This window comes from Gopherus evgoodei, chromosome 1, assembly GCF_007399415.2.
Source record: "Gopherus evgoodei ecotype Sinaloan lineage chromosome 1, rGopEvg1_v1.p, whole genome shotgun sequence".
NCBI classification, from domain to species: Eukaryota; Metazoa; Chordata; order Testudines; family Testudinidae; genus Gopherus; species Gopherus evgoodei.
In genome coordinates, this window is record NC_044322.1 from 279,241,614 (window position 1) to 279,260,636 (window position 19,023).

At 42.4% G+C, this 19,023-nt stretch overlaps 1 protein-coding gene across 7 annotated transcripts in view; it reads right to left on the reverse strand.

Moving 5' to 3' along the window:
• APAF1 (apoptotic peptidase activating factor 1) overlaps positions 1–19,023 on the reverse strand; it is an 80,737-nt gene that overhangs the window by 6,211 nt on the left and 55,503 nt on the right. For 5 of the 7 annotated variants that reach the window (XM_030548484.1, XM_030548481.1, XM_030548483.1 and 2 more), the window contains 4 exons: positions 11,106–11,231; positions 8,275–8,397; positions 6,348–6,467; positions 5,994–6,119 (listed from right to left, as the gene is read on the reverse strand). In XM_030548484.1, coding sequence (XP_030404344.1) covers positions 5,994–6,119; positions 6,348–6,467; positions 8,275–8,397; positions 11,106–11,231 — 495 coding nt within the window. Of the gene's footprint in view, positions 1–5,993; positions 6,120–6,347; positions 6,468–8,274; positions 8,398–11,105; positions 11,232–13,406; positions 13,573–19,023 lie in introns of those variants that run through there. The other 2 variants (XM_030548488.1, XM_030548487.1) reach the window with 2 other exon arrangements.

A 19,023-nucleotide genomic window follows, 5' to 3' on the forward strand; every position in this document is an offset into this window, starting at 1 on the left:
GATTTTCTTCCAAAACAAAATTGGAGCAAAATAGGCTTGATTTCACAAAGTGTTTTGATTTTGAAGGAACTGCATAATCTGATGAAATTCAAATATTTTTATAAAAATTGTATTTCAAGTGCTGCACAAAATAATTTTAATGTCTAAAATCAAACTTGCAGACAATTAGGATCTGATTGCTAGTTAACATTTGGACATACAAGGGGCAAAATACAAAGTAGGCCAATAATCTTCAAAAACAGAAGCCTAAACTGAGATTCACATCAGGAATGTACCTGATTTGACGTCAATGAGGGTTGCTGGGTGTTCAGTACTTTTGAAAATGAGAGACACACCTGAATACTTAGTTATTTTTTAAAAAAATCTTGTCTTGTAAATTGTTTGTAGTTAGTTGCTTAATGTTTTAGTTAAAAAAAGAAAACCCTAAAGCAATACACACAGCTATGCAAAATACTGGGCATGGACTGTATACCTTCTGAGAACTAAAGTCAGCAGTTCTCCTTAAGAGTGTGTGTAGTCCCTAAGAATGACCATACTGGGTCAGAACAATGGTCTATCTAGCTCAATATTCTGTCTCTGACAGAGGTCAGTGCCCAATGCTGCAGGGCAATTTCAAGTGATTCATCCCATCATCTACTCCCAGCTGCTGACAATCAGAAGTTTAGGGGGACACAAAGCATAGGGTTGCATCCCTGAGCATCTTGGCTAATTGCCATTGATGAACCTAGCCTCCATGAACTTATCTAATTCTTTTTTTAACCCAGTTATACTTTTGGTCTTCACAACATACCATGGCAATGAGTTCCACAGGTTGACTGTATGTTACGTTAAGTAGTACTTCCTTCTGCTTGTTTTAAACCCGCTGCCTGTTAATTTCATCAGATGACCCCATTTCTTGTGTTAAGTGAAGGGGTAAATGACACTTTCCTATTCAATTTCTCTTACCATTCATGTTTTTTTATAGACCTCTATCATAATTTCCCATTAGTTGTCTCTATTTAATCTCTCCTCAGGCTTGAAGCTGTTCCATACCTCTAATCATTTTTGTTGCCCTTCTCAGCACCTTTTCCAATTCTAAGATGGGGTGACTTGAATTGCACGCAGTATTCAAAGTGTGGGCATACTCAGGTTTATATAGTGGCATTATGATATTTTCTTTTTTTAGCTATCCCTTTCCTAATGGTTCTGTTAGCTTCCTACCTGTCACTGCACATTGAACAGATGTTTTCAGAGAACTATCCACAATGACTCCAAGATCTCTTTCTTGAGCTAATTTAGACCCCATCATTTTATACATAAAAAAGTTGGGATAAAGAGGTTACATACCTTTTGTAACTGTTCTTCGAGATGTGTTACTCATGTCCATTCCATTCTAGATGTGCGCCGCACTCATGTACACAGCTGTCGGAGACTTTTGCCTTAGTAGTAACCATAGGGCTGGCTATGGTGCCACCTTGAGTGCTGCGCTTATGCATCAGTATATCAGGTGCTGATGGACCTATGCCCCCTCAGTTCCTTCTTGCTGGCAACTCTGACAGAGGGGTAGGAGGGTGGGTAATGGAATGGACATGAGCAACACATCTCTAAGAACAATAGTTACAAAAGGTAGATAATCATTTTTTCTTCCTTGAGTTCTTGCTCATGTCGATTCCATTCTAGGTGACTCACAAGCAGTATCCCTGAGGTGGGCTCAGAGTTCACAGACGTGCGGCTTGTAATACCGACCTACCAAAGACAGCATCATCTTGGGCTTGCTGGATAAGTGCATAGTGAGATGTGAACGTATGTACAGAAAACCAGGTGGCGGCCCTGCAGATATCAGAGATTGGCACATGGGCCAGGAAGTCTGCCGACGAGGCTTGTACTCTGGTTGACTGGGCGGTTACAATTTGCCAGTGGAAGCACCTTTGTCTGATCATAGCAGAATCGGATAAAAGCTGTGACCCAAGAAGAAATTCTCTGGGTGGACACTGGATGACCTTTCATGCGACCTGCCACCCGTGAGGAACAATTGCATTGACTTGTGTAATGGCTTGGTCCTCTTGATGTAGAATGCTAGCACTCTCCTGACATCCAGGGAGGACAACTTACGTTCTTCTTCAGACTTGAGACTTTGGGCAGAAGACAGGCAAGAATACATCCTGGCTTGTGTGAAATTGTGAAACTACCTTGGACAGGAAAGCCAGATGTAGCTGCAACTAGACTCTGTCCTTGAAGAACACTGTATAGGGCAGCCTCGATGTAAGCACCCTAATCTTGGAGGCCCTACAGGCAGAAGAAGGGAACAGGATGCCAAGGGCTCGAAGGGAGCTTTCATAAGCTGTGTGAGCATCAGATTCAGGTCCCACAGAGGGACTGGGTCCCGGACTCGAGGGTAGAGACAATCCAGACCTTTTAAGAACTGGACCATCATGCTATGAGCCAAGACTGATCTGCCCTGGAACAGAAGGTGAAAGATAGATACAGCAGGCAAGTTGACCTTAACTGATAAAAGGGACAAACCTTGGAGCCTGAGATGCATAAGGTAGTCCAGCATCAGCTGCAGCGAGGTCTGCTTAGGCCTAACAAGTTGGGCGAAGGCCCAGCATGTGAATTGTTTCCTGGTGGCCAGGTAGGTCGCTCCAGTTAAGGGCTTTCTACTTCCTAGTATTGGACTCCGGCCAAACATTCCCAATCCTCAGTAGTTAACCATGGAGCATAGGGATGGAGATGGTTGAGGAAAAGATGGGGCAGAACCAGGGGAGGTGACTGGGGCATCACTCTCGAGCACACCCTCAAAACGCCTGCTTCTGGCTCCATTGTGTTTCACCTGGCAAGGTTGTGCAGGTGAGTGGGAGGAGGAAGGGCAGCGGCGACTGAACCCATTGTCTCTTCTCCCTGTAGACCAGTGCTGAGGCTGCTAAGGCCTTGGCAGTGAGGGTAGTTGGAATGGCTTCCTCGCAGACTGAGGCATATGCATCCCCTGGGAGCGGAGGGTGGCCCAAGTGTCCCTCAGAGCGTGCAGCCTCGTGTCCGTCTGATTGGAGAACAGCCTGACTCCATCAAAAGGAAGCTCTTGTATGGAGGACTGCATCTCCTGGGACAGGCCAGAGGTCTGAAGCGATGAGCTGTGCCACATGACCACCACCAAGGTGACCACCCTGGCCACTAAATTGAACTCATCCTATGCCATCTGGCTGAAGCACCGAGCTGCTGTGCTACCTTCCTCCACAAGAGCCCCGAACACTTGGGCCATCAACTTGGGTATGGAGTCCTTAAACTTGTGGAGCGAGTCCCACTGGTTAAAATGATAATGCCGTAAAAAAGCCTGGTGGTTCACTACCTGGAACTGAAGACTGGCCATGAAATAAATTTTTCTTTCAAAAAGGTCCAGTCTCTCCTCCTTATTCTTGGGGGTGGAACTGGCAGGCTCCTGCTTGTCCTTTTTGTTGGCCACCGACACAAACAATGACCCTGGGGGTGGGTGGGTATATAAGTATTCAACTCCCTTAGTGGGGACAACACACTTTTTCCTCGGCCCTCTTGAAAATGGGCAGGATGGAGGACTAGGTTTGCTAGAGGGCTTTGGCAACATTCAGGACCCCTTCGCACACTGGGAGTGGAACACGTGTGGGGGTGGATGTGGAGAGCACATTGTCCAATTGCTCCACCATATCTTCCGTCTTGAGGCCTAAGTTGGTGGCCACCCATGGGAGCAGGGCTTGGTGGTCCCTAAGCTGTCTGGTTTTGGAGAGGACGATGCCCACTGAACCATCGGGTGAGGGCCGGGGTATCATCCCCCACAGGGACAGGGGGTCTCAGGGTGGGCACCTGTTCCTCCACCACAGTGCATGCCAGTGCTTCTTGCACCAAGCCTGGTGCCGCCAGTGCTGATTGGGATTTGTTCGATGCAGCAACTGAGGACTGGTGAGACGGGGGAATTGGCATAACCAGCATGCCCCAGGCATTCCAGTAAGGCCATTGCACTGGCCACTGGCCCTGCTGCCAGGTCGGCACTGCTGTGGTGGATGCACTCTTCAGAGCCTAGTCGCGATGGTGCTGTCTTGGCGAGGGGCTGAATTCCTTGCCTGTGCTAGAGAAATCCTCTGTCGGTGACCAGGGTGGGGCCATGAACATCTGTCGGCTAACCGTCACCATGGGTGACCAGTGCCTCGAATGATCACACCAGTGCTGGAAGTAGAGGGAGCATCCCAAGGTGCCAGAGATGGTGATGGTCAGCACAAAAAAAAATCGGTGCCGAGAGCGTGGTGTCAGGGAACAGCAGCAGCGAATCAGTGACCTGGGCTGACGTTGACACCAAGGATGTGGTGACAAAGGGCTCTGCCTCAGCTCCAGAGACCGATGGCACTCATTTGCTTTCTGGGAGGCCTTCCTGGTTGGCTTACCCTTTATAGGGAGTCTTCACTGGGTCCATCCCTGCACATGGTGCCAGCTGCAGCAGGAGAATCCGTTGCTTTCTGGGCACTGGGAGCTGAGAGAGCATTGACTAGGCCATCAGCCTGGATCCTCTACCACTCCCTGGAATTGGTGGCAGATCCCTTAGGGGAGTAGTAGGTCCCTTTGGGGATGTGCCCCCTTGCAGCTTTGGTGTGGGTGGGCAACCCAAGCAGGGTCCTTTGCCCAATGCCCCAACTTGCTCAGTCCCTCTTCTTAGTCTTCTTCTCGGGCACCGATGAAGGGGATCCATACCAGGAAGTTGTGTTCGGCCAGGCTCGCTCCGAGGCTGGGCAAAGAGCTGCCTCCACGAGGAGGGCCCTCAAGCGAATGTTGCATTCTTTCTGTGTCCTGGGATGAAAGTTCTTACAGATGCGACACTTCTCTTTAATGTGGGATTCCCCCAAGCACTTCAGACAGCTACCATGAAGGTCACTAACAGAAATAGGTCTGGAACAGGAGTACTTGTGGCACCTTAGAGACGAACAAATTTATCTGAGCATAAGCTTTCGTGGGCTACAGCTCACTTCATCGGATGCATGCAGTGGAAAATACAGTAGGAAGATAGATATATACACAGAGAACAGGAAACAATGGGTGTTAACATACACACTCTAACGAGAGTGATCACTTAAGATGAGCTATTACCAGGAGAAAAAAAAACTTTTTGTAATGGTAATCAAAATGGTCCATTTGCAGCAGCTGACAAGAAGTTGTGAGGAACAGTAGTGGGGGGCGAGGGGCAAATAAACATGGGGAAATAGTTTTACTTTCATCTGTAGAAGTCAGAGCAGGGCTTAAAACTCGGAGACTGGAGCATGCCCCGCTGGGACTCTAACTGACTAACTATAGTACTTAACAGCTATTCACTTGATAACTAAATAAAGTAAATAAACAAACTATTTACAGCTGGAACACAAGGTTCAAGGAGTAGGGGGGAAAAAAAAAAACCAACAACTCTGACCACTTGCAATGCAAGGGAAAGAGATGTGACAACCAACCAGCATGGAAGGTAAGAAGGAACTGAGAGGGCATACGATGGGCAGCGCCCAATGTACTGACACACGAGCGTGGCACTCAAGGGGGTGCCACAGCCGGTGCTACAGATACCGCTAACGCAAAAGTGTCTGACAACTATATACACCTAGAATGGAACTGATGTGAGCAAGCACTTAGAAGAAGAATATATTTTCCCTGAGTTAGCTCTGTCCCCTTGTCAAGGCACTTTACGGGGTTGGGGAAATCAAAGGACAGCAGGCTCATTAGTAAACTCTCAGCCTAGCCTAGCCAGACACTTGGCTCAGAACACAGACTCTCAAAACAGATCACAGTATAACCTCGCAAGCAAGCACACAGACAAACTAACAGATAGTCACCTGATACACACACACACATTTTTTTATATATATATTATATATATATATAAAAATAATGATATTTTGAAATACTTAGAGGTATTTGGAGTGGTTGTTGGCTACCTAATGAAGTTGGTCTTTAGCACAAATTCCATGATATACTTACCTCATTGTGCAGTTTTTGTCAATATTATGTTTACTGACCTTGGCAGTTTTGTCAGCAGAGGTAGATGAAAACTTGGTGGCATCAGGTGAAACAGCACAAGAAAGAACAGCATCTTCATGGCAAACAAAATCTTCTTCTATAATTCCAGTACAAATATTCCACACCTATGAAATATTATTAAAATTTAAAATGTACAGACTACTTTGCAATTTTTGATCAACTGGTGCGGCTATATCACACAGTTTCCACCTCTAGGTAAAAACCTCAGCATAGACTAGGCGTAAGTTTCATTCTTTAACAATTAAATACACAGTTTTATGGTTTTTTTGCTACCAATTAAAGACACAATGCACCTTCTGTAATTTGTCAATACAAAGATATTTTATATTTACCTTAACTGTTCCATCAAAAGACCAGGAAAGAAGTCTTGAATTTTCCAAAAGCCTAAAATTCTTCACTGCTTCCTTGTGACCTTTTAAGAATATATATTCTTCTGATTGCCAATTCCACACCTGCTTATAAACATAGAATTTGTAAGCTTTTAAAACAAACAATGGGTTCTTCCTCCACATTGCAAATATAATTTAACCATGATTAACTTGTTTTTTTCAGCAGAAAATATCCATTGTCTTCCAGTCCATGTAAACTATTGAAGGTACCTGGCTTTGTTGTAACACATCTTGGATAAGCACTAATGTGAGCCAGTCACAAAAGCGTATTATGATGGGCAGCTGATAGAAAGTTTATGTAAGTGAAGTAACTCTTGAGAACAGGGAAAAAGGCTCCCCAATAAAATTTGTATAATGTGATTTTCAATAACTAGCTGCCGTTATTAGTGAGTTTGAAAACTTCCCCTGCAAGCTCAAATGTAGGGCCTAAAAACTTTGATTATTTCAACCAATAACTTTTCACACTTTAATTCATTTATTTTACAGTAAAGCAATTTTACTCATTTATTAAATACATTTTTGATCAAATGTCATTTTTTGTTTTAAAAGTGTGTGTAGTTTTTTCTTTTTAATTTCAGCAACTGTGCATTAAACATTCAAAGGATGTTACTTTATTTACAGAAATTATTAAATAGCTCAAGATTTTTTTTAAACCTATAGCTTTCTGCACCGAAGAAAAAAGGTTAGTCAATAGCCAAGAAAAGTATGTGGTTGAAAACCCAGAAAATTTAAGTGCTAAATTAGCCACTAGAGGGAATCCTAGAACAAAAAAACAACTCGTCAGACAAGTTAAATAAAGGAATTAATAAATTTTCCTTTACTCAGTAATTCTTATATGGGTGCAAAAAAGAAAAACACAAAAAAAAGAAAAGAAAAAGAATCAGACTTCAAGCTCAATCCTAGCCTCCCATGTGCAAATGTGCATCTCTGCATATTTAAATTAGCTACCATAAAGGCACAATCAAGAGCCTGATCCAAAGTACACTGGTCAGTGAGTCTTTTAATTGACTTCAGTATACACTGGATCAGGTCCCAAAATTCTTAAATTACTAAATGGTTGAACTGTATTTTGAAAATCAATATTTCTTTGCAACTATGAACTTATTTCAGCTAAATTTTACTAAAACAGCGTAATTCATCATTGTGTGAACACAAAATAGAAAAGTTCTAAAACATACAAAGGTCACCATGCTACTTTAGATTTCACTAAACATTTTGGTTCTTTCTAGGCTATCAATGAAGTGCTCCTTTTTCTGACTTGGTTCTTTGTGTTTCTGTCCAACAACATAAGCATGCACAATTACTTACTTAAAAGAAGCAATTTGCTGCCCCCATTCTCTACATTTTTTTAAAAATGAAACACCTACCAGTCCTGAACTAAGCAAAGTCTGAAAATTCTTTACTCTCTACATATCCATTGATATCACAGACCCAAATTTGAATGTCAGTGGAGATTTATTTGTAACAAAATAAGTACTTCAGATTTTATAACTTCAAATTATAAACCATCAGAGTTATTGAACTTGGTTAGTTCCTAACCCACAAATCAGACAAATGATATTGTATCTGTGATTCTATGAACACAAGTGTAGAGAAGTTGTGAATGATGCCATTAGCAAGACAGCAAGCAAGTTTCAATGGCGGGCTTCGGAGAGGTAAACGAGAAGACTGATCTTGGTAACAGACATCTCCTTGCCAGTCCACATTGCTCAACTGTGATGGTCCTCCATCCAAATGGACCCTGAGACTAACAATGGTCAATATGGAAAATGCATGGAGTTTATTGAGTCTGCACTATGTCTGGTGTAAACCTACTTTTTCTTTAGTAGCTTTGAATGCTCCAATGTAAGTTTAAAAACATTTTCCACACCTGTATAGTTGAATCATCAGAGCTTGAAATAAGGGTTCGTCCATCAGATGTAAACTGGCAATGTTGTACAGATTTCTCATGTCCAGTCCTAGATTTGAAAACTCTATTTGACAATTTCAAAACCTTTATAATGAAAATCAGAGAAATCATTTATAAAGAATTAAAATATATCCATACATATAATAAACAGAGAAAGACATGAAAGCGAAACATCTGAAATAAAAATAATGGAATACTATACAGTACTACACAAAAGTGAGGTCTCAAATCTAAACCAGTGGGTAAGAAAAAAATCTATATGTTAGCCTGACCCTTGGAAAAAGTGAGCAGATAATCTACATTGTTAAAAATTGGCTGTAAGTCCTTCAGTTTTCTTTGGGTGTCAGACATGTATGTACCAACCTATGCGTGAAGTTTTATATGTGCTTGTGTTTGTTGACTAATATAGTCTGCGATAGCATATGTGAATCACATTACCAATATGTATTATTCGCATAATATAAATATCAGTACGTATTAAGCACATAAAAGTAATATCATAGCAGTTATATAGCCTTAACCCTGCTCATTTATGTTAAGTATTCCATAACCCCCTAGTCTAAGCAGATAGGGAAGCTGTCAAGACCAGGACACATGAGTGCTTTACCAGAGTGTAAAGGCACGGGACTCACCCGTGACGCCTCCCGCTGGTCTCTCAGGGAATAAGTTCAATGTCCAGTCCGGAGTGCCCTGTGCAGACCGGTGATCTGCCACAGGTTGGCCCTCGTGTCCCTCCCAGGACCCCAGTGCCCCTTTAACTGGGTGCTGCCCCCCTGGCAATACCCCCACAGTTCTGGGTCTCCCCCTCCGAGGGGAACCCCCTCCCACTATCCCCACTCACCTCAGTCTTGGCTACTGCCCAGACTCCATCTAGCCCCCGTTCACTGGGGCAGACTGCAGTATAAGCCACTCATCACAGGCAAAGGCATTGGACCTGCTGCCTCTGGCTACCCATAGGCTGCCCCCTGCAACCCAGTACCTAATAGGCCTTACCAGGCCTGCAGCCTGGGGCTTTCCTAGGCCAGAGCTCCCCAACTCCCTTGGCCTTTCCCTAGCCCTGCTCCACTCCAGATTCCTGGTTAAGCTCCCTGCAGCCAGGCCCTTCTCTCTCTGAACGCAGAGCGAGACTGTCTGCTTGAGCTCCTGGCTCAAGCCTTTATAGGGCCAGCTGGGCCCTGATTGGGGCATGGCCCCAGCTGAGCCTGCTTCCTCCCAATCAGCCCAGGCATCTTGCCCTTCCACAGCCCTCCTCCAGGGCTGCTTTAAACCCCTCAGGGCAGGAGCCGGTGAACACCCTGCTACACATAGCAAAAGGAAGAAAGTTACTCTTGCAGACCAGTACTGAAATGTCCCAAAGGGAAAAGATAAGACATATAATTGTTCTACCCTAGTACAGACCTAGGAAGTGCCTTCACACCTTTTGGTATCTGGAATATATGTATTCATAACAAAGAGATGAGGGGTACACCATAGTACCAGAAAAACAAAGTAGAAAGCTAATTGGTTAAATGCAGTTTCAAATGACTTTGCACTTGCATGTGTAAAAAGGTTGGATATGAAAAGATGGCTTTAGGTGGTTTAGCTTTGGAAGCATATCTTCTGACTAAGGTAAATGTAATAATGCTGCACAAAATGGCTTGCCAGAGACTGGTATCTTACAGAATCTTTTTCTGTACTATATTATTATTGGCTTGTATCAATAAACCTAACTCACATAGTTTATTTGGTCTTTTAAATATACTTCATAATAAACCAAAGTGTGGTCAAACTACTGACTATACAATTTATCGATATGTTATATGTTTCATGTTTTATGTTAACATGATTGCAACACAGCAAATTGGCCTCTAAATTTATGTTTATGAACAGGCAAGTGCAATTTTTCAAAATTTGTCTTGTCTCTGTAATGAGAGATGTGAAATGAGTCAAGTGGCCAACAAGTGTAAGGCACTACTACTGTTAACACTCTACTGACTCATATATGGAGATATATCTATCTCATAGAACTGGAAGGGACCCTGAAAGTCATTGAGTGCAGCCCCCTGCCTTCACTAGCAGCACCAAGTACTGGTTTTTGCCCCGGATCCCTACATGGCCCCCTCAAGGTTTAGCAGGCCAATGCTCAAACCACTGAGCGATCCCTCCCTCCTTTTACGTGAGGAGACAAAAGTATGGGGGATAAATGCCAAGACAGTTCTGATATTTATAAACTGGATAATAAATGTTTTAGTCTCCAAACATGCATGGCAGGCGGGGAACATATTGTTCTCCCTTTTCCTAGTACCTCCAGTTGCACCAGGAATCTACTCAGGACATGAGGCTCTATTAAGTTCCAAGCAGTATTCTCTCTGCACATTCTAGAATCCACTGTAGCTATTCTGAGAGGGAGCAGAGGACAGCTAAAGGGGACCATGCAGGCAGCACAGAGGCATAGGCCCTTCAGTAGATCCTTAGATCCATGCAGATATTGGGGTCTGTGATCCAATATCTTGCTTCTTTTGCTAGAAGGGGAGAAAACCCTGATGACAGAATTCTGAGGAAACTCCTCACGGATTACCTCTCAGTTTTCCTTCCCTAAAGCCATTCTCACCGTTGATGTCCCATAAAACAGGTTTACAATACCATCTCTTTTAATCTTCAAGAGTATAAGCAGTATCTGAATTATTTACCCTCTCTCTTTCTAGAATTTAAACAAGAATGTTACTTTTGTGTTAAAGAAAGCTAGTCAAAAATCATTAGAAACACTAACCAGTGGATTTACTCAATACTGCCTAAAAATCAGGGTACAGTACCTTTACTGTTCCATTCTCCTCTCCAAATGCTGCATATTGAAGATCTTCACTTAGGCAACAGCAGCAAATAAGAGATTCCTGGGCTTCAGTCAGATAGTCAGTATGGCCTGTATTTCCATCAATTAGCTGCAACCAAAAATGTGGGTTATTAAATTATAGCAACTTTGTACAGCATCTTTACTTTAAAACACATGACAAACCTACATCTTTGGTGGGACCCAACATCAGACCACCACTGTATTAGCATACCTACTTGAAGATAGAATAGCACATCTGAATGTACTATAGCCTAACTCAGAAAGAAGTTATAAAAGCTGTATAACTAGCTCTAGGCACTTGTTCTTTGGACAAAACAAATTTAACCTGACAGGATTTTACAGGTCCTGCAAAACATTTTTCAAGTACATCAGTACAGTCAGGATTTTACACACCTAGCAACTGGGTACAGTAGGTCTTAACTACATGTCACCTCTGTTCACATCAGTTCAGCTATCATTTTCATGTAATCTTCCTGGAAAGATCTTTGGAATGCAATGATTTACAAATAAGTGAAAGCTTCTTTTAAACCTGTGGTCTCCAACCTTTTTACACCCAAGATCACTTTTTGAATTTAAGAGATATGGGGTGCTGGCTCCGGGAGGGGGAGCAGGGCTGGGGCTTGGGGTGCAGGAGAGGGTTCGGAGTGCTGGCTCTGGGATGGGGTTGGGGTGCAGCCTCCCAGCAGGCAGCACTTACCTCCAGTGGCTACCGGTCGGTGGCGCAGTGCGGCTGCCGCTAAGTTGGGCTCCCTGCCTACCCTGGCCCCATGCCACTCCCGGAAGCAGCCAACGCACCCCTTCAGCCCGGTGTGTGGAGAGGTATGTGGCATGTGGCTTCACACACTGCCCCTCTCTGAAAGCACCACCCCTGCAGCTCCCATTGGCCACAACTACCCATTCCCAGCCAACAGGAGCTGCGGAGGTGGTGCTTACAGGCACTAGCAGAGCAGACCCTTACATCCCCGGGGCCGTGCTGGCCGCTTCCAGGAGCAACATGGGGCTGGGGCAAGCAGAGAGGCTGTATTAGCGGCAGCCCCACTGTGCTGCCAGAGATCATGATTAACTGGGAGATACTCTAGGATTGACCAATCGATCATGCTCAACCGGTTGGTGACTATTGTTTTAAACTGTCTCTGAAAGAAAAAGAAAAAAAAGCTTTGCTTACAGTAGTTTACAAACAAGATGTTAGGGATCTATTCTCCCATGGATATGCAAAAGTAACTACACACGTGCAATGAGGAAAAATAGCATGGTTTGAGTCTTATAATGAAAGTATTGATTTTAACATGGGCTGGAGACTGAAACCTTTCACTAGGAAGGTTATTCTATAGATGGTCACAGGCCAAAACCAGCAGCATTTGTGTATGTTTCTATATCAGCCCCTTCCTAGATCCATAGGCAGGTTTCTGATTCTCATTGGTTAACCTCCTTTAGATAATGAACATAGGTAATTTGTTCATATTGTTCACAGAAATGTTAGAAGGGCTTAAAAAATTCACTATCAGAGGCAAAGTGGAAAGTTTTCCTTGGTGTGCAAGTAGACACTGAAGTCCATCTATTTCTGAAAATCAGAAGTCAACTCTTTTTTTTTTTAAATGGCAAGTAGCTACCTGTTCACTGGGAAGTAGTCTAAGAACCAACACATTCATATGCCAGCCATTAGACGGAAAGGACTTGGTCACTCCTAACCTTGGACACAATTCAACTTGTGACCTAGAGGAAAAATATTCTATACTTGATAATCAAACCCTCTAAGTCACCCAATACCACTTCAAAGTTTCAAAAAATCCAACTGTGTATTTCTAGAATTAGAGAATACTGAATTACTATAACTATTGCATAGCTCTGTATCCCTTCTTATAAAAAAAGAAGAAGTGGAAACCAGGTATCAATGATATCCGAATTTGAGACTAAAACAGTTTCAAAGTCAATCACTGAACCAGAAAATCTCTGGAGTCTAACACCACTTCATAAAAAAATTGCAATTGTATAGGTAAAATAAGAATGCTTTTTTAAAAAAAAATCTTCTTGCTGGGGGAGGAGGTTTTGTAAATTTTTTAAATTATTTTATTTACACTCCTTTCGAGTATTCCTTAACGACAAGGGGATAAAAGCATATGGACAGCAGAAGACACATTCTAAGTAAAACACTGCAAATAGTAAGATGACAAAACAAACACATGGAAAAAGAGACAGTACTGAGTAAACAGGTAGACAGAACCAAACAGATAAGCAAGATTGGGAAAATGTTCAAGTATCTTACCAACTTTTTTCTCCATGAGGAATATGGTTATGCACTCAGATCCTCTAATACATAGATGCTCAAATGTCCAAAGACAGAAAAGGATGTTGGAAAAAAGGCCTTTTCCTATAAATGTCCAAATAGTTGTAACAAATTTGCCCAATAGTAGGTAAATATTTGATATTTCCTAAAATATAAAATAATGCAACCTAACAGTTTATGTCAAGTATACAATAGAACCTCACTTACCAACACTTCATCAATATGCACACAGTCTCTTCCTACTTTACTGTAAAGATTTAGTAGCAGAGAGCTGCAATGGGAGCTCTATTATATCTTCTACTAATTTTACAACATATACTACAAAATATTATAACTAGACAAAATGCTTTGCAAAAGAACCAAATACATTTTGTGATGCTTTATTCTTGCTTTAAAAACAAAAAGTTATGCTGCTTTTCTAATCTAGTTGAACAAGGACTAAACCCTCTGAGGTACAGAGTATGCTCCCCTCCCCTTGAAGCTTGCTGGATTTGCAAAGCGCTGAGCACCGTCACGGCAAAGTCCCTAATGAAGATGTTATATTACTCTAAGGTGTTATTGTAAGGTGGGAAATAGATATAGAGCAAATGTATAGTACAGATAAATCTGTACCTATGACTTCTGAAGTTACTTTGAAAATAAGATTTAATCTCTGTAGTTTTAATCCAATTCAAACAATGACTTAAAGGCTACGAAAAGCTGTTATTTTAAGTTCTAGTGATGCAAATAGTCACTAATTATATGTGATATCAATTCTGGTAGACAGGATGTGAAATTCAAGAGTTCATATAACTAAAAAAATTAATACACCTGCAGCGATGCTTATTGTTCACCCCAAGCATTCTTAGCCCACGTTCTCTGACACTATTTGACCAAATTTCAGAAGTGCCGACTCTTCATGTCAAGCTTTTAATTTTCCCTATTCTTTTATAAAAAAGTGTTTTTTTCCCCTCCCAAACAAAAAAAAGTAATGCTGCAGGGTAAACGCTATTGAGAGACAAAGCGTAACAAGTTGAGAGTTCAATTCTACTCTTTGAATTACTGCTTGACATTGAACTGGCCTTACAAGTCACAGATACATAGATTCCAAGGCCAAAGGGGACCACTGTGATCATTTACTCCGACCTCCTGCATAATACAGGCCACACAATTTCCCCAGAATAATTCCTTTTGAATTAGAGCAGGTCTCAAAGAAAAAAAAAGAAAGAAACCAAGATCCAATCTTGATTTAAAAAATTGCCAGTGAGAATTAATCATGACCCTTGATTAATTGTTCCAATGATTAATTACCCTCAACATTAAAAATGTACACCTCATTTCCAGTCTGAATTGGTCCAGCTTCAACTTCTAGCCATTGGATCATGTTATACTTTTCTCTGCTAGACTGAAGAGCCCATTATCAAATATTTCTTGCTCCATCACTCCAGCAGGCACCTCATAGACTGTAATCAAGTCATCCCTTAATCTCCTCTTTGTTAAACTAAATAGATTGAGCATTCTGAGTCTACCTATAAGGTAGTGTTCTTCATTACAAGGCCCATGAGCCAGTGGCAGTTCCCATCAACCCTAAGTGCAGCTCGCTAAGTTCCCTCTAAGCTGCGTGGCTATTCAGCAGGCTATAAATAGCCATGCAGTAGCTCTAAAGGGCAACGCAGCAGGGACCTGGAGAGGAGAGAGGCAGGGGGTAGGTGGGAACTGGGAAGGAGAGCAAGTTGGGGCTTGCAGGGCTGGTGTGGGCCTCTCCCCTGGCACTCCCTGTTGCCGGAGCGGAGAGAGAGGCCCCTTCTCTGGAGCTAGCTGCTGACAGTAGGGAGAGGGCTGGGGGCTGCACCCCATATTCCTCATCCCCGGCACCCCAGAGCCCACATCCCCAGCCAGAGCCCTCACCCCCCCTCCCGCATCCCAACCCTCTGCCCCAGTCCTGAACCCCCTCCTGCACCCTGAACCCCTCATTCCTGGCCCCACCCTGTAGCCCTCACCACCCCCCATCCCAACCTTCTGCCCCAGCCCTGATGAGAGGCTTAACCAGCTTCAAGGGACTCCACTGAAACAAACTGCACTCTCCTGGCTATGACATGTATCTGATCAGGTCTTCTTCTGTTACGTTTACAACTCCCTTTAGGGCCATTGTCCTGGACCATCATAAAAAAAGACTAGTGAAATATTAGCATTGCTTCCCTGTGACCTGTAATACAAAGGTCAGGTTATTTGTTTGGGGATATAACCCCAAAAAAGGATCCCAGTGAGAGCTCTATTGCTATGTGTGTCCTCTAGCAATCAACATATCTTGCAAACATGCTATCCAGAAATGGACACAAGGGTATTCCTTGGTGAATGTTCTAGGCATTATTACAAGGATAAACTTGGACACCTTGTATTTATAATGGAAGGATGTGTCTGCAAACCTGAGGAAACTCCTAGTGGAATGTGGTGATCTGATATGACGGTAGGCTTTTCCTTGAGGCCTACTGACTTTAAAAAAATCCTATGAATGGAACACTCATTAGCATGGAAGAAAGTTTCCATTCACAATCCCTTAGATCAGGTGCATCTGTCAAGGTTCTTAGATCTGACAGCTCTGACTCCTTGCAACTTCTTCAGAATGGAAGTGAAAACAATACATAGGTGATTGAGGCATGGTGTCACCTCTGCTTCATAGCATCTACAAAGTCAGGGCCCTCTTTCTGTCCACTTGATCCCTCAGAAGATGGAGTCAATGGAAATAATTATCTGACCTACTACAATCACAGTGGCATCAATTCTGGCCCTATGGTAGCATCCTATCATCTTTTATCGATGATCAGATGGATGTATTATCTTCTAGACAGCTGGTCGCATTCAACCCTGGTTGAATCCACTAGGAAGTGGATGTTTCTAGGTGTGATTTTTTCCAAACAGGATTCAGGTAACTAACTCCTTCAAGGAGGAGTCAAATCAGGGTCAGCTGAGGAATTTTCTGAGAGCCTCCTCATTTTTATTTACTCTGTATCATCTCTGTTGGAAGGAGCAAGGAGAAATAAGTCAAGGGGTAGTATATTCCTTTTATTGTTGAGATTGCTGATGGAGAGTGTCCTTGGAGCAATATATACTATGTACTGAGTAAGAAAATCTCCATGCATAGCTGGATTGAAATCTTGCAGCTTTTCTGTAGTCATGTATCAAATGCAGCACACTTCTGGAAGGCATCCATGGCACAGGCGGAGGATGCCCCGGCAGTAACCTGTACTAGGAAATGAGCGATAGGAAATCTCTGGGTTGCAGAGGATGATCTGCCAGTTTTCCTGTAGCTATATCTATTGAATGCAGTATATCCATGGATGGAATGGGAAGGGGTGCCAACTAATGAAACAGAAGACAGAGAAGCCACTTAATTGATGTGGAGAAGTTGGTGAGCTTGCCTTATAAGAATTTTCACCTCATTTACTGCATTCCTCCTCTGCCATGCTTTGCTGTATAAAGTATGACAAATGTCTTTCTTTTAATGCCTTTGTTGACTTTGAACCAAGAATTCTGGTTCTGCTGGGTTCTCTGGAGAGGCTCCAACCAGTCCCACAAGTTCCATGTCCTCCTACTTAAAACAGTCTCATAAAAGGGGATGGGGTACAGCAGCTCTGAGTAAAAAAACATTTGGTGCCTTTGGAGAAAAGGGAAGAGGGCTTATTGCATCAGTATAGGCATTTCAATTAGCCTTGATGCAGGTTCTCCAAGCAAAGGAAGAGACAGACAGTTTGGTGAGGAGATGGAGGTGGGAGAAAGACAGAAAATAGGAGAGAAGAGAGAAAAAGAGGGGGGAAAGTAGGTAAAAGGTCCCAGCAAAGAGGAAGATCCCTTTATGGGCTCTTAGACTAACAAGTAAAAAGGATGGGGTACCTAAGATTCCATGTTTCCTCCTGCAGGGGCAAACACTTCTGAAAGGAAGTTGTCAGGTAGGTTCCCCTTCAGCCAGGTTTGCACAGATGGCATGCTGTAACAGCCTCCTTTAATCAGAAGAATGGATATGACCCAGATATGCCCCATGCAAAGGAAAGCAGCAGAACAATCAGTTTCAGCTATCCCCTCACACTACATATTATGGACAGCCAGAACAATTTTTTGAAGTTCACCCAGGAAGGGCTGCCAGACCTCCTGCCAGACAAACATGGCCTGATACAAAGCACCTGAAATAGTTGCTCTCCTCGTCAAAGGCAGGTCTAGATAACACTGGTTAAAACTCTGGAGACCTATCTTCATTAGCACTCACACTACTGCCACCACTAGTAAAGCTGCAGTAGTGGGAAATGTGAAGAGAAAAAGTTCCTGTACACAGAGCCTGAAGAATTTAAAATAACCACTAAAATTGAATACCAGACTAAAAGAACCACTGGTCTACTGCCACATGACAGTTCATGTGTCTCTGCATTTTGTGTTATGCCAGATTTTTCAGAGGATAGATTAAGTACGGAAGAGTTTTATCAGTCTCTCAATTACTTCATTCACAGTTCTTTAGAGATTCATGGAATTGATCTGAAGGCAGCATTTAGTTTTAAAAAAAAAAAGTAAAACTTGAAAGAAAAAGTCAGTGGATATAACACCACATACAAATGTTTTTGACTCCCTTATCAAGAAACACCGAATTCTACTTTCCATTTGAATTGTTATGGTTAAAACGAAAGTCAAAAACCCAAAACATTAAAAAGCCAGAAGACAAACATACATATATGTACACAGACAATAAGACTCAAACAATTATACTTGAAAATAAAGGTTTAATGAAGACTAATTATAGGTGAACAAATAACAGAATTGGGGGAAGATGCTGATTCCTTAATATTTCATTCAGTGCTCTCAGATAAGAATATTGATAATGTTGACATTAGACAGTTGTCATTCACCAGAAGAAAATTTTTAGAATTTGACAGTCTGAATTACTACACAGGAAATGTTGATCACTTTGCTGGTGAACGCAATATGGCGTTCAGTTTTCACAGCTACAAAAGTTAGTGCCATTGCTTTAAAATGCATCACTTCAGCATAAATTCTTGTGGGATCTGCAGAAGGACTAGCGAAGTCATACACACAATTGTCTACTGAGTAAAAAAAGTTCCCCCTTGTCATTACTGATGCTTTAAATTTTTCAATTTGCTTTGGGTAGAAAAGGTGTTTTAAAGGCTGAAAAAATAACTTTCAGCTACAAGGATTATCTCATTCTGTCTCTTCCATGGCCTACAAACACTTGGTGTATCCCCAGCAAGCAAGATTTTTAGATAGTTTGTATTAGGATCCACTTTCCTTAGTGCCTCCACGTGCAGAACTCCCACAGAAGACAAGTTGCACATGGATGGGCAGAATTTGGTCCATAATGGGTATTATACCTAAGACGCTGTTAGTGTCCCACACAGCAAGAAATCACTCAGAAAGGGTTAGTGACAGAGTATTCCACCCTATCTATGTTGTCAGATGTACTGGGGTCTTGTAAACACATTCTGCAGCTACTTCTTGTCCCCAAAGAAACTGTCGAGAAAAGTCTAAATTATTTAATTCTGCCCACCCCACTATTTATGCTCTACTTTCAATTTATCCTTGTTTTAGAACTTTTTTGATACTCCAGGATTTTACA